General features: G+C 36.7%; 1 protein-coding gene across 21 annotated transcripts in view; it reads left to right on the plus strand.

The window, feature by feature from the left end:
- GPHN (gephyrin) overlaps positions 1-16,727 on the plus strand; it is a 275,952-nt gene that overhangs the window by 165,209 nt on the left and 94,016 nt on the right. For 11 of the 21 annotated variants that reach the window (XM_057382120.1, XM_057382123.1, XM_057382122.1 and 8 more), the window contains 5 exons: positions 3,063-3,157; positions 5,210-5,276; positions 8,758-9,030; positions 10,291-10,398; positions 16,302-16,436. In XM_057382120.1, coding sequence (XP_057238103.1) covers positions 3,063-3,157; positions 5,210-5,276; positions 8,758-9,030; positions 10,291-10,398; positions 16,302-16,436 — 678 coding nt within the window. The remainder of the gene's footprint in view (positions 1-3,062; positions 3,158-5,209; positions 5,277-8,757; positions 9,031-10,290; positions 10,399-16,301; positions 16,437-16,727) is intronic. The other 10 variants (XM_057382125.1, XM_057382132.1, XM_057382129.1 and 7 more) reach the window with 1 other exon arrangement.

The raw sequence follows: 16,727 nt of genomic DNA on the forward strand, positions 1-16,727 counted from the left end.
CCATCAGCAACTGGGGACACTTCTTTGCTGTCATTTTAGTGTTTTATGCATTTTTGCTCCAGTATTTTCCACCTACCTTTTATATAGTCATGAGCCTCAGGTTTGAGAATCAGTGTAAAGCTTCATGCCTGATTAAGGCATCAGCGTGACAGCTCTGAATGAAATATCATTTTTTCCTGCTTCTGCCCAACAGTGTCATCACTGCTGTTGTAAGAGAGCMGAGAGCAACAGCCTTGATCTGTGATTCATTCTGTGCCAACTCTATGGCCCCCTGCAGCAGGCAACAGCTGGCTGATGGCAAGACTACCAACAAAAAAATTGCCCGTGAAACAAGGTTGAACAGTCTTAATTCAGCCTTGCTAGGGTACTGATAAAATGTGCAGGTGCTGAGTCACGAATTCCTTAGTTTCAATGGAGGCTGGTGTTGGTACCAGACAGTTAACTCCTGAACTGGACACAGATGAAAATCTAGGTTTGACATCTCTCTTCCACCCTTCCTTCAAAGGAAAAATAGTGAAAGAAGTATTAGAAAACCTGGCCACTGACACTTTGGTAYATTGTTAGATGAAACAAAGAGTTGTTACAGATTGCAGTATTGGTGATTTCATTCAAATATGTATATCTAGTTAAGGGTTTGCTTCCCAGTGTGATGGTTATTTCAGTTCCTGTTTGGGGCACATTTTTAAATCATGTTATTTGAGGACATCCCAAAAGTGGAATATACAGTGGCTGATTTCAAGARCAGATGTCATTGTAAATGTGGTTTACTTAGCAGCAGCTTTTTTTGGTTATATCCATCCAGTCAGGCTGCAAACATGAAAACCAGAAGCATTCCCCTGTTTGTAGAGGTCCGTCTGCAGTAACAAATATAAGCATATATATTTTGAAACAACTATTTTTAGAAACTTGTGTTGAAGACTGTACTGCTATTTGGACTTTATGCCCTTTCAGATTTTGTTTCTTAGTCTATACATTTTTAATAATCACATTGCCTGCTAGCAGTGACATTTTGTGAAGGTCATTTTTCTTGTGAAGCTGGAGAATGGACTTGAATTTCATTGAAGCACTCCCTGAGCTGCAGGATTGTTGTTTATGGACTGTCTTGCATCTTGTACTACCTTTGAAGCCTGTTTAGAATTTTAACTAATGGTATCTTCAAAGTGTCACTGTGCTCAAGGGCAGAAAATAAATCTCAAAATGCACTTTATATTTAAAAACAGTTTTTAATAGCTTTGAAGCATGGTATTAGCTGAAATGAAAAGGCATCGATACAGACTTCCTATGTACACACACATGGAGAATTCCATGTTTCACTAAATTTTTCATGGTCAGCAAAGTGTCCCTTCACCACTGCAGTGCCTTTTTCTTCTACATTGTAAAAATCATCAGGTCTATGGATGTCTTAAGAATTTTTTATATGCTTGATGATTTCATACATCTGCAGGTATCTTAAGGTAACCTCCTTCTATGGAGTAGTTTTGCTTTTGTCTACATTGTTCCCAGCCTGCTTCTCATTTTCCCTGTGTAAAACACAGTCACTGGGTTGTACTTATATGACTTTTCTGAATAGAGGATGGCAGATACTAAAACCAACATGCTACACTTGAAATATAAGAGACTGTGATGTCAGCTACTGAATTAAAATTGCTTAACATTGTATAAAACRAATAAAGTACTCGCAGGTTTACACAGTAGCAGTGTCTGATGTTTTCTAATACTGACATATTCCTTTAATCAAAAGCTAGTGACCGTGTTTGAGAATATGGCCATTTGAATATCTGTACTGTTAATGGATATTTTTTCTCTTTTATTTATTGCTTCATGTAAGTACTTTATAACTAGTATAGGACTCCTGGATCCTTCTTTTAGGGATGCTGTTGGGTTAATTCTGACATTTTCCCTCTCTAGGACTTTAGTTTTCTGTAAACTGAGAGTTTATGGGAAGTAMAAGGATGTGATTAATAATTGAATCTTTCCCACAATATGATTTGCCTGTTTTTTTCTGTGTTATTATTTTGCTATATCAAACTGCAAMGAAAATCCAGCTTATTCAGGGTGTCCTTTCATTTAAGATGTTTGTTCCTATTTCTATTTCGATAGCTGTACCATCAAAACATTGTCATTTGGGTATATGTAATACAATGGATTTGACCATTTTATTACCATTGCTACCAATTTAGTTGTGTTAAATAAGTTAGAATCTTGTTTCAGAACATGAAGCGATGTGATCCACTGAACAGCAACTACCATGGGGGAAATGAAAAGAGGATAGGACTGTAACCTGTCTTTAAGATGTGTCCTAAGTAAAGTTAGATGTCGGGATGGATTGTGCGTTTGAGAAAGTTTGTGTTAGAAAGTAAGGACAGAAGGTTGTGCATGACTTTCCATCTGATTCCGTGTTTGGAAAAAGGACTAAAAATGCAGGAATTTTCAGACTCTGCTTCCAGACTTCTTAATGCCCACTGTGATGGACTGCTTATGAATAAAAGCCACCATCCTGTTTGGAACTGCTGTTTGGCTGACATGATCAAAAGGGAAGGCCTCAGCCTCTGGCCATTATCATTACCATTTTACTATTTTCCTGCCTGCCTGCTACACGGGCTTCCCTATGCAATTTTTTTTTCGATCTTCTGTGCAGACTGATTCATCCTTCTCATGCCTGGGAAAGTCTCTACAGGAAAATGCTCAAGATTGATGAGGAAGAGAAGGCAGTTACATTGGGTCTTTGCTTATTCTCAAACATTTTTTCCTTTCTGTTTGAGGCAGTTGTTATTTTTGTGATCTTGGTTAACACTTTTTATATTTATAGGGTCCTGACTTTTCTAACTTTCTGTAGGAATCTTCACACTGCTGCTAACAGTACTTCATCCCAAYCCCTTGTCTTTCCCTATTTTACACAACCAAGAGAAAATTCTGTAGCACATTTCAGTTGARAATTTAGCAACAGCATTTCTTGCAGAAAAAAACAAAGAGATATTCCTACCCAATTTTTAGCTGGTTTCATATTTTTTCTTATCCTTATACTTGTTCACTCACTTTGCTGTTTAATTCTTTGGTTGCAGGCTACTAAAGAAGTAATAGAGCGAGAAGCCCCGGGGATGGCCCTGGCAATGCTGATGGGATCACTTAAYGTTACTCCTCTGGGTATGCTCTCTAGGTAAGACTACTTCCTTCAAAATAAGGGATGAACTTTTTCTTTAGAATTACTTAGTGTTATCCAATGACTGTGCACAAATTATTGAAGGTTGTCATTGTTATCAAGATTGAAAGTCTTCATTTCAGAGAAGTATCCAAATTCAAGTAATGGTAATTGTACTGTCTCATTTAATTCCCTTTGTTGTCTCTRTTAGACACGGTATTCTCCTGTATTTTCTGTGCCAGGTTATTTGTAATATTGATGCATACTCTTAAATAGCTGTCTTTCCATTCTAGAACTGTGATGTTTTGGTGGTGAGTGAAGAATTTTTCAGTGTATTGTTCATGATGTATTAAAATGCTTCGTTTGGCAAAAAAAATCTTTTTGATCAAGACAAATGTGTTGTACTGTCCTATGTCTGAGGAAATATCATTAATTTATCTCTCAAAGTACCTGGAATCCATGCACATTTGTGTGGTTTTATTGTGAGCACACATAATACTTTTGCCAACCATGCAGTTCTTAAGCTCTTTTATTTACTTTTGCATGCTCTTTTGAGAAATTTTTGGCAGCTCCATTTCTCTCTTGAGCTGCTAGGTCTGATTGTTGGCAATTGAAATTTGCAGTTTTCATGCTGCTTGTTTAGTCCTTTTTTATTATTGGTTGGATGTACTGGTCATTTAGCTTACAATGCTCAAAAATATTTAAAGCAGAGTAGAAGAGCCAAGAATCTGCCAAACACAATTCCACCTCATTTTTATTCCTCTGTGGACAGTTCTTATTTCTTTTGTTTTAAATCTGCCATAAACTGTAACCTACATATGGGAGTTGCTGGATTGAGTTTGTACTCTCTAAGCTTGACTACTGCAACAGGAGTAAATGAACACATTTCTTTTAGTCAGGCTCATCTCTTTGCTGCAGTAGAGCATTCCTCACCTACCTGTAATTCTTTCGAAACTGAGGGTACATAGTGTAAAAGAAGTCAAATGAGAAAAGGTAGGCTAGGAGTCAGGCAATATTCAAGCTGCCAGTTGAAAGCAACACTTCAGGCTGCCTTGAGTATGCTATCACAAGTTCATTTAGTGGCACAGAAATGATCTCTGTTGCTATTTACTTGTGAACGTTGTGACAGCTGTGGTGGAAATACTTGTTACCCTGCTAAAAAATGCTGTGCAACCAATAAATTACACTAATCACTGAGAATTATTTGTTTAAGAAGAAATACAGGAAATTGGCTGCACAAACCATATTCTTTGGCTCAAGAATTTTGCTGATTCCATAACTGGAAATTATTTTCTTTCCTATTCTGTCTTCACTTATAGTTCATGGGTTTTTTTTGATAATGTTGCACAGTTTCTCTAAATGGTAACCTCCAAATCTTTGTGGTTTAGTTAGTTGGCTAAAATGTTAAATAGTGAAACTCAGACAACAGAAAGCATTCAGCACTTGAGTACTCAGACTTGCCCTAGAACCAAAGGAATTTCTTAGAGACAAAAAAACCCAAAAAACTTCCATCTTTGATAGTTGATCTTGGCTTTTTTTGAGGGAGAGGGAAAAACTATTAGGAAGAATTATATGTGAATTGCCTAAGTACAATTTTCACTTGAGGATTACTTCCTTCTCTGCTTTTCTTATGTTGCATCTTTTAGAAGAAGGACATATTTGGATTAATGCAACAAGCACAACTTAGTATTTTTACCTGGCTAGGGACATAATGTTTGATATGGTCAATTACATTGCAAAGGAGCCATGAYGAGATGGGGACTATATCAAATAATGTATTGGATGCAAGTAAACAGTAGAATTAAGAGAGCTGCATGGATCTAAATACAGATGGAAGTCCAGCCACTGTTTATACTACCCATTGAATGTTAGACCCTGTCAATCTTGTTCTATGCTTTTTCAGCTCAGCTTCTCCCAAGTTCTTTTATGAGAATATAATCAGCAAATATACTGAAAAATAAGTTTACAAAATCTGATAAATCATAGAATTTATCTTAAATGCTTTCATTTTGCTTTGATAGTGGAGCAGGGTGCATGCAAGAATTTCAGTTTGTGTTGCTTTCTTTTCAGGCCTGTGTGTGGAATCAGAGGGAAAACTCTTATAATTAATCTTCCAGGTAGCAAGAAAGGGTCACAGGTAAGAAATGTTCTTACTGATCTGCTAGGGAGGAACTATGATGAGCGCTTCTCATTGCTTTGAATGGTATAAAGTTTCCCCTACAATAAATTTTATAAAAGTGAATTGAAATGCATATTCATGCTAAGTGACCACACTCTTAGCCAAGGACCATACAATTCCGATCTGACTGAAGGTGCTGTGTGTGACCAGGACATTACATGCAGTGCAAGAGAGCRCTCACTTGAGCAGGCAGTGCTATTGAAGAGTCTAATGATCTCATGCATTTTCCCTTTCTTCTCTAATTATCTGTGCCTTGTCCATGGGTTGTCTCCAGTTTCCAAAAAATCATTCTTTTTCACACAGAAGTAACAGGAATGCCCAGTATATGGTAGAACCTGCTGGAGTATGCGGGACATTCCCAGTTTTGATCAACAAGAGAGAAGAAAGGGAACATAATTTTTAAGAGTGTGAGGATGCTTTTGAATTTCTCTGCATGGGTATATCAGACTTCTTATTTTTTATACAGTTATTTTTTCTTCCTGCATTTTGCCCAGTTTGGACAAAGAAGTTTGGTTTTTTGTCTTTATTTATGCTTTCTTTCTGACAATATAGCTGAGAGAAACACGAACTTCAGCAGGGATTTTTATGTTGTTTGTTAGTAAGGCCAGATTTTTCACTCATTTCTTTGTAGTTGGCTGGTAGAAAAACAGTCTTCTCACAAATATTGCTAAGCTGAATAGTGAGCTGTACAACCTGATACAAAACTGCTGAGGTAGGTCCCCCATGAGTCACAAGAATGTATTTCTTCAGGGCTCAGACTACATCTGGCCTTGTTAATAAACGTCTTTACCTCTGGCTTCTAACAAATGCATACCTGGTATATATGTCCTGAGTAGGTATTACCCAGGCACAGAGCAGACAGTACTAACATGTTTAGCAGCCCAGTCCTGAAGTCACTGTCTCTTAAAAGACATTTGTCTGGAAATAGAAAAACAGCATTTGTGTGGTCTGTCACCCGGAAGTTGAAGAGGAAATGTTTTGAATGCTATGATCTTGAGCAGCCACCATAGGTTTTTAGATACACTGTCAACATGTTTCAGTTCAAGGACTCAATGTGAGCCCTTCTATGATTCTACATTCCTTACAGCATTTTTAGAAAACCTAATGAGACTGTAATTAAAAGGAAATTTAAAAGCCTTCAAAACACACAAATGGCATTGGAGGATGGTGAAGTGGGAGTATACCTCCTTCAAATTCTTCCAGTATAGGTAGGAAATCATATGTATGGATATATATTTAACAAAGCAATGGACCCACATTTTAAAGAACTGGTGCACCAGTAAGAAGATTATTACACAAGTGAATACTTCTTTTGCTGAATTGTGAGAGAGATGAAATAGCCTGCCATCTCTAATGGTTTTTATTGTGTTCAGTAGCACTCCTAACCTACAGCAGCAATTGTCATTTTGTGTCCTGAGGCAATTAGACTTTGAAGATAGGTAAATTGCAGAAAGCAAATGAGGAAAAGAAATGAAAAAGTATGAATAAGTGTTTTAACAATAGTTTGATATAGGGTAAGTAATTAAAAAGGTAATTCTGCTGGAAAAGAAAAAATGTCATATGATTGCATCATACAAGCAATCTTTTGATAAACTGATTTTCATTTGTTCCCATCATAATGATTCTCTGTCCTGTCACGATTTCTTTTCGTATGAGACATCTTTAAAGCAGAGATTTTTAAGATGAATAGTAGAGAAAATTGTTCCGTAAAAGGTTGAATCTCAAGAACCAAAAAGGACAGATTGTTACCAGGAATTTCCCTACTTTTCCTCTTCTACCTATTGCTGATTTCCTTTCCCTTTATTAAATAGKATCATAAGAGAAGCTTATGTAAAGCTACGAAATTGCAGCAGTATATATATTTCTTCAATAAAATAGTAAAATATTAATGGAAAATGACAGTAATGTAAATGCTTCATCTCACAAATGGACTGCATACCAAACRTGATTTCATCAGAGAACATTTGTGTGGCATGTACCATTGAATCTGGATCTGTAGAAAACTTCAATTTTRTGGGTTTTTKGTTTATTTTAAGTCTTGCAAAAGATAGTTAATGTTACGAAAGAGGGCAAAGTGTGAAATTATGAGATGTTTATTTAAATCATTTGGTCTTTGACAGTTTTTGTAACTGTAGTAGCAATTGCCTTAACCAATGAGTTCCATAAGTAATATGAGCTTTTAGAGGACTTAGTAGGAATCTGTGCATCAACAGTTAAGCCAACAAGACATCATTTCAGTGGTAGCAGTGGGGAACATGCTTCTCTGATTAGTTAATTATTAGTGTACTTTTTCAGTTATTGATCAGTTCAGATATTATGTTTGTTTCTCGCTTACTTCAGGTCTGCTTCTTTGCTAAAGTAATGATGGTTGTGTGCTTCATTATTTTAAAGTAATACTGTGGCAGCACAATAAYTCTACACTTCGCAGTTGCATTTTAAGTAATAATCTTTATTATCTTTATAGGTATGTTTTAATATACATTCATTATGTATAGCAGTTGTACTCATCCAGTTTACTTCAGTTCTTCACAATAATAACATGAGTGTTTAAAGAATTTATAAATCTGTAAGGTGGTCTGACTTATCATTTAATTACTCCTCAAGAAGGAACTGAAAGATGTGTTCTTATTTAGGAGCTTTGAGGAAATACAGTGCTTTTGAATCATGTTTTACTTACAAAGTGGCATATCTAAACTCCAGCAATTTCTGATGGATTCTTTGCTCTTTTTTTTTTTTACATAGTCATGATTATTTATTGAAAATCTTTATTTCATTATCTATTTATAACTTTTATCTTTATTTATTTAATATTATTATTTATTTTCTAATTGTTTTTAAGGTTATAGAACAGGGAGAAATTTGAAAAATAGATTATGAAATTTTTTCTGAGTTACATAACATGATAATGACAGTATAGTTTGTCATTCTTCTGGTATATAGAATCAGTCCACAAATAAAAAAGGATATAATTATATGATAGTGTAATTATGGAAACCATTATGAATTGTCCTCTAATTGTGAGGGAGCATAATAGGAAAGATTCGAAGCTAATATCCCTACAGGGATATAGTTAATGTTTTTAGACCACATTTTTATAGCATTCTTCCAGCTGCTGTGAACTGTTTTCTGTATTACATCTTCACAAAAATTTAACTTTTATTTTCCAAAGTTTTAATACAATATTAGCTTAATTGCAGTAGCCCCGTTGTGCAATTTACTGTATTTGCATGAAAAAGGCAAAAATATATAGAATAGTCACCAAGTCTGTTTCTGAGTCCATTTTTTTTTACCTTTTAAGAGCAGTTGCATAGGACATGTTAGATTTTGTTTATGATCAGGTGAAAAGATGCATCTAAATGCCAAATACATTTAAAGAGTAAATTCCTATTTGCATCTGCAGGTAACTTTTCATAGTGGTTTCTTTTCTCATTGTGCATAGGAATGCTTTCAGTTTATACTGCCAGCCCTACCTCACGCCATTGATCTTTTGCGGGATGCCATTGTAAAAGTAAAGGAGGTACACGATGAGCTTGAAGATCTACCTTCACCACCACCTCCTCTTTCTCCTCCTCCAACCACCAGCCCTCACAAACAGACAGAAGACAAAGGAGTGCAGTGTGAGGAAGAGGAGGAAGAGAAGAAGGATAGCGGAGTTGCCTCAACAGAAGACAGTTCTTCTTCACATATAACAGCAGCAGCCATTGCAGCTAAGGTGAGTCTGGCTTCTTTCCTTAAGAGACCCTTTAGTTTCTGTCTCAGGCACTTTCCACCAGTATGCATTTGCATGTTACAACTATACATTGATGTCTTCATGTCAAACAGATGTATTTTAGGYACATTTTGTAGAAACAGAGCTTCATAAAAATATATGAATTCTTTTTAGCAGGTGATTTCAAATTCCAGTGGTAGTTATATTAATTATTATCTTGATTTATTATCTTGATGTTAACATTTGGCTGTGACAAACTGATTTTAGTGGCTTTTTTAAAATTCATAGTACTGACATGCCTGAACATGTAAAGTCCTGTAGGCGGCATGTTAAGGAATCACAAAAAAATTATCCAACCCATACTATCGAATTTGAAATGAAAATGTTAATGTCTGAAAACAGTGATAAAAGTATAGCAGACAGATAGCATATTAAGTAATAAGATATCCAGATTGTTGTATTCCAGTGTGCATGTCTGCATAAGAGGTGAAATTCTGCCAACAAACTGAGTATCATACTGTAATTATATCCTTACTTTAACTAGTAATCACAGATCACCATTACTCAAACTAAAATAATGAATTGGAGACTCCAAAAGAAAAAAATGAGGCAACACCTATAAATCATTTCAGTTCAAATTTTAAATATTRCAAGAATTATGGTATYATTTGAAGCAATATGTAATTATCTACTTCAGTTTTATGTGTTCAGTCTTTGAATGGAAAGATAGTGTATCCCTGTGTGTTTGGAAACAGTTCTTTCCAAACTGCTTTGTTCTATATCTAMTCCACAAGTCATGCTTTTAATTCCTATTTTGAGAATTGAAAGTCTAAGTAACTCAAAATTATTTTAAACAATTTCTAAACCAAAGCAGCAACATTCTAACTCCAGAAATGTGAATTCAGGTCTGAGACATCTTGACATTTCTAAGACAGCTGCAGCTGGAGATCATCTCCCAATATACAGGAAATCCTGATTACATATGTCTTTGCAGGGATGAATTAAGGTAATTATCATTTGCAAGTATCAGTTTTTATTAATTCAAATTTTTAATTGTTTCATTTCTTTCAATACAAGCAATGGTAAATAATATATGCCATTTTTAAAGGCAGAAAATACCTCGAATCTCAACTGGCTATATTTATATGAGCTTAGCATTTCAGTGTCACAGTTGTTTTCACCTCATTCGTTTTTGGTCATTTGCTTGTACAGTTTCATGTGTTCCTGTCACTGTATTCATAGCTGTTATGTGTTGTGCATTAGAAGCATCCATCCTACACCAGTTCAGCTGTTATCATGGCAAAAGGTGAACAGCCCATCCCTGGTCTCATCAATTATTGCCATCACGCAGCAGGCAGTGCAGGAGAACTGGTAAGAGACACTTCCAAGAGGCTTTTGCACTAACACTAACTAAAAATACTCTGCCTGCCTCCTAGTCTATGTATGAACAGACAGTGTTTTTTATGTTCTTCTAACAAAGACACATCAGTGCTATTTTTTAGAGCACATTCTACAGAAAATATCTGTTTAAGATAAAAGTCTAAACAAGGTAAAGGTCATGTGTATTGTCAGTTTGAATCATTTAGCTGCTGAGATAATAATTGGTATAAAGCCTATGTTTCTGATTAGGCGCCAGCTTTATCATCTAATATACTTAAAAATTGAATATAATTAAAATAATCTCCTGAAATTACTGCTTTAGACCTATGAAATTGTAACTATTTCCTCCTTGTCTTTCTTTGCTGMTTTTCTCTCAATGGTTCTTTTGCCAATGCAACATTTGCAATGGGTGTTCATAGTATGCTTTCATCGCTTGCAGCTTCTCCCTCATTTTGTTTTCTGTTTAGAAATAGAATTTCTCAGAAACAGAAGACTTCAGGAGTCAGGAAGCAGTGGACTTATTATAAATTACTTGGTTTTAGTGAACAGTAGAAAACTRCTTCAATGAATGGTAGAAAGGACCTGTTCCCTTAGGCAAATAGTAACTTAAACCATCAGTCAAATAGCCTAACACCTCTATATTTAAAACATCATTCTATGTCCCTTGAAAAGCCACTTGGAAATGTGGAGACTTTAAAGAGTTCACACACTTGATAATGAAGTTATATATAGGTTTATAATATATACATGCATACATACATGCACCCATTTATTGCAGTAGTTGGGATTTTTTGAGTTGGGGTCACTAAACARCAATTTGGACCATATTCTTCCACATCAGTGGAACAGTGAATTTAGCCTCTATGAAGAACACTGTTAAACTGTCATCCATGTTTCTGTGTCCTTTTGCAGATTACTCTTGAGTTATTGTTTTATGCATTCTATAATCCAAATCATATCTTCAATCTCAGAGCAGAAAGTGGTTAGTTTTTTTGCAGGTTGTTGGTTTTTCTAAGCTGTCCTTTCTGTATGTTTTTCAGACATTTTTTTCTCTTGTATAACAGTCATAGTAATTGCCATCTACAGTTTGTTTTCTTACCTCACCATCATTGTCAATCTTGTTTCATTTCTGGGCAGAAGAGAATGAAGAACTCATACTTTTTGCTTTTTCCCCTTCTTGTCAATGCTCTTGTCAAAGCTCTCTTATATGAAAACACAAATATTTAAACCAAAATAAAAGTACTTCAGAGAAAGGCCAGGTCAAATAAAAGCTGTAGAGGCAACAACTGATGGATATGGTGAATGTCTTTCTCTGTCACCTCATTYATTTCTCATTAATTTCTGTCTTTGACAGCATGTTACAACAGGTTTTCCACTCCAGCTAGTGCAAACAGAAACTAGTTTCACYGAACTAAGAATTTTATTGTATTCCATTTAAAGTTTTGAGATCTCTGCTCTGTATTCAATTTATTTAAAACAGGAAAGTGAGTAAAAAATTTTAGGGAAACACATCATAAATGCTCAGTGTGACTTAGTGAAGGTTAAAAATACAAGCTATCCAAAATGCAGTAAAGTTCTTGCCCTTCTTTTTTTCAGATTTCTATGCCCCAGGCCACACAGAAATTTCTCACAGGTTTATTAACCTCTAACAGAGTTAACAAGAAGTTGCCTTGATAAGAGACTTAGATTGCCTAAGTTTAATTTTTTAATTTTAAAATTAAAAAAGCTTACTAAATGTAGGTGAGAAAAATGATAAATTCCCCATGTCGCATTATATTTTTAAGTATTTCTGTTTATGGAATAGACATACTAGTACCTTCACTGAATTCAGCACATTGTAGTGGTTTAAAGAGAAATATTAGTGCTGCCATTTTAGCAAAATGGCACATTCCACTTTCATATTAGAAAAAGAACAAAATTATTAATTATGAACTAACTTGCTCTCAGTGAGAATTTTTTCTAGATCTTTTCTCCATGCAGAGGCCAGTTAGGCACTGTTTCTGAAGAGGAAGATATCCCCAGCATAGTCATCCATAGTGAAAAGAAGCTCTGCTGACTTCATAATTTGGAAATCGTAATATTCCACAGTAATTGGCTACTGTGGAAATCGTAGCATGAGTTGCTTAGCCTTGAAAGATCGTCTGAGGGGAGCTGGCAGAAACTGACTGGAGAAAAACACTGCTGGAGTAGAAACACAGTGGAGCAAATAGGAGGTAGTTGGTGGCACTCTGAGAACAAAATCTGTTTTCACACAATTTATAAACAACTTGTAAACATAAGAAACTCTTAACATGAGGAGGAGGGTATATGGTGAAATRAGACGCCCTAGGTATAACCCAGTATGTCTAAGTCAAGGTTGCTAAGTTAGACATAGTCATTATTTATGGAGGGGAACCAAGGAAGTTGAGAGAGTGGAAAATGACATTTAAAAAAAACAGTATTTAATGACACAAATATTCAGATTGGTCATTTTAACTATACTGAGACAAGTAACAAAGATGTCTTAATGTTATAATAACAGACAACAAAGATGTCTTAATGTTCTAATAATGTAACACATACTGAAAACTAGGATTCAGGCTTGTTCCTGGAAGGACMTACTTTCCAATGTCCTAGGACATCTGTCCTAAAATCTTAGTAGGCAACAATGCTCAAAATGCCTAGATGCAGACTGGGAAAGAGCATCTCTGTTTATAAAAAAAATTGTCTGGAAATGCCCAACATTCATGATTTGGCTTTTAACTGGATCTTTGTTTCTTGCTTCCTTTTGTTGTGTGTTACTGCCATTTTCCCTGGACAAAGGAGTTCTTTTGATGGTTCTCTTGGAACTTGAACATCAGGCTGAAGTAAAAAATTCTTAATGAGCGCGAAAGATCTTAAAACGTGTGTGTGTGTGTGTGTGTGTGTGTGTATCTGTTTAAAGATCTGAATGTCTACATTTTTGACTTGCAGGAAGTAAGCGCAAAGTGATCTGTAGAATTGCTGCCTCTGAAAAAGGAAGAGTTTAAAATAATTAAAACAAAATCAGCATAAGGCTTTTTAAATACTCATAGTGGAATCTGCTGCATTGTAGAGCAACTGTGTTGTGGAACAAATGTTAGGGATCAGTTCTCTTATCTGAGGTATTTATCATTGGTATGTCTTAACATTTTAGACTAAATATAAAAATCATGGTTAACTAGTAATCTAATCAGTTGTAAAGCTGGTGTGATAGCTGCAGACTGGGCCCAAATACAGCAGTAACAAAAACCTGCAAACTTTCTAAGACTCAGAATATCAAAGCTAAGAAAAGCTTTATTCTAAAATTCAATCCTCTGTCTCTTTTCTTTAAAACTGAACAGAAGAAAYGGAAGGTAACAAATAATGACAGATTCACTTTTACAACTGAAAATAAGAATGATTTCTCACTGTTGTAAGTTGGTGCATTTCCACTTACTTCACCAGCTAAAGGATTTGTCACTAAAATTCCAGGTTAGAAATAGAATCAAAGAATAGTTTGGTTTGGAAGGAATTTTAAAAGCCATTTTGTCCAAATCCCTGCAATGAGCAGGGACATATTCAACAACATCAGAGACCCATCCAACGTGACCTTGAMTGTTTCCACAGGTCAGGCATCTACCATCTCTYTGGGTAACCTATTCCAGTGTTTCACCACCATCATTGTGAAAAATTTCTTCCTTATATCTAGTCTCTGCTGCTCTCTTTTAGTTTAAAGCCATTACCCCTTCTCCTGTCACAACAGGAAGTTTGCCCCATCTTTCTCATAGCCCCTGTAAGTATTGAAGGGCCACAATAAGGTCTCCCTGGAGCCTTGTCTTTTCCAGGCTGAACAATCCCAACTCTTTCAGCTTATCTTTATAGGAGAGGTGTTCCATCTCTCTGATCATTTTTGTACTCTCCTCTGGACTCTCTCCAACAGATCCATCTTTCCATGCTGAGGAACCCAGAGTGGGACACAATATGTTCCAAGCAGAATCTCACAAAGGCAGAGTAGAGGTGCAAAATCCCCATCCTTGCCCTGCGCCCATGCTGCTTTGSATGCAGCCCAGAACACATTTGGCTCTCTGGGCTGGAAGTGCACATTGCTGACCATGTCCAACCTCTCATGCACCARCATCCCCAAATCCTTCTCAGCAGRGCTGYTCTTGATCCATTCATCCCCAGCCTGTGTTGATATAGGGGATYGCCCTGAACCAGGTGCAGCASCTTGCCTTTGGTCTTCCTAAACCTCATGAGATTGCCGTAGGGCCACTTCGTGAGCTTGTCCAGGTCCCTCTGGATGGGATCCTGTCCTTCAGGTGTGGTTAGTGCACCCTCATCTTGGTGTTGTCTGCAAATCTGTTGAGGGTGCACTCRATCCCACTGTCTGTCATTAAAGARGAAATTAARTAACACTGGTTCCATATGGACCCCAAGGGACACCACTTGTCACTCATGTCCATCAGGACTCTGAACCGTTGGCCAGTGTCCTCTGGATGTGACCATCCAACCAATTCCTTGTCCACCTGACATTCCACCCATCAAATCCATGTCTCTCCACTTTAAAGAGAATGTCTATAGAAGTTCTGTAGAAGATATCCATAGCTCTTCCCTTGTTCACTKATGTAGTCACTCCAKAGAAGTCCTAGGATAATTAGACAGGATTTCCCCTCAGTCTAGCTATTCTGGCTGTCTCAAATCAGCCTGGCTGCCTCAAATCAGCTCCCTGCCSTCCATGTGCCTTAGCACAGCTTCTAGGGACATCTGGCACAGAAGTGAGGCTGACAGGTCAGTAGTTCCCAGGGTCTCCTTTCTACCCTTTTTAAAGGTGGATGCAGTGTTCCCTTTTTCCMGTCCCCTGGGACTTCATCTCATTGCCATGACTTTTCAAATGCCATGGACAGTGGTTTAGCAACTCCATTAGTGTATTCCCTCAGGACTYTGGGATGCATCTCATCAGGATCCATAGACTTAGGTACATTCAGGCTCCTGAGGTACGAACCTGATTGTCCCTGGCAGTGGGAGAACTTTGCACCCCCAACCCCTGACATAAGGCCCATCCACTGAAGAAGTATGGGAAAAGAGGTTGCCAGTGGAGACTGAGGTAAAAAGTTGTTGATTGTCTCAGCCTTTTCCTCATCCATTGTTACCAGTTTCCCAGTTTTTCATCAGGAGGGATATGCTTCCCTAACTGGCACTCTAACATATTTGGAAAAAAAAACAAGACTGAAGTTTAATTTTTTCTCTCAGAATGTATTTTAAACCMAGTGTTGGCTTTGGATGGTGGTTTCTAATGCTTTTGCCATTACTTACTCCAAAGAGGCCTGTAGYTTTTGCAGCACAAACCTTACATTGAGAGTTTTTGCAGCTGAAATAAAGTCTTCATGGAATTAAGAGTATTTACTCACAGCATGACATTTCTTATGAGGAATTTTCTCCCTGCATGACATTTCTTTAGAGGGGTTCAGTAAATTACTAGCAAATGGTTTTCTCTTCAGAATGTTGTGGCCTGAATATATATTTCAGAATATAGTTAGTGAATGGAAAGTCTGCCTCCTGTCATGCCATGGTAGAAATCATTGTTGGTCATCACTGGGTTTGAAACAAAGGTTTAAGAGGAAACCATTATTTYCTTATTATTTCGTGTCATGGAATGTTTGATTCATAGGTTTTTCAGGACAATTAGTATGTTCTGTGCTATTTCAGTTAGCATGTGATCTTGTGTATTTGTTAGGTATTTGTTACTGAAATTAGGAGAATATGCCATTAACCACTGCCAAGCACTGAGTTTGAGGAGGTGTGCAAACTGAGGAGTGGCACACATAGGAAAAACCTATGGTTTTGAGGTAAGGTTTTGAGTAAGTTTTACATACAGTATATTTTTTACTATTAATTCTATCTCTCTTCTGTTTAAGATTCCAGATTCCATCATCTCTCGTGGTGTTCAGGTTCTCCCACGTGATACAGCCTCCCTCAGTACTACTCCTTCAGAATCTCCTCGTGCCCAAGCCACCTCTCGCCTCTCCACTGCATCCTGCCCAACACCAAAAGTAAGTACATTTATGCCTTGAAAGCTCCATGCTCAGCCATGTAATCTATSAGATTAATGTATTGCCTCTGCTGAACAAGGTTGGTTCGCATGGAGGGTTATGTCATTCTATGTAATAGATAAATGTAAGATAGTGTAGCTCGTTCCATGTGTGCTCTTGCACAGTTTAACGTGTGGGTCCACCAACAACTTCTGGTTATCGATCTCTTGCATTATCGATCATGAATATGAAATTGTTAGCACCTTGAATGTATTTAATATCCTTTAGTATCCCCAGGAACATAGATAATCC

The sequence above is a fragment of the Malurus melanocephalus genome, unplaced genomic scaffold, assembly GCF_030028575.1.
Source record: "Malurus melanocephalus ecotype Western Australia unplaced genomic scaffold, MMel_1.1 scaffold_551, whole genome shotgun sequence".
Classification (NCBI taxonomy): domain Eukaryota; kingdom Metazoa; phylum Chordata; class Aves; order Passeriformes; family Maluridae; genus Malurus; species Malurus melanocephalus.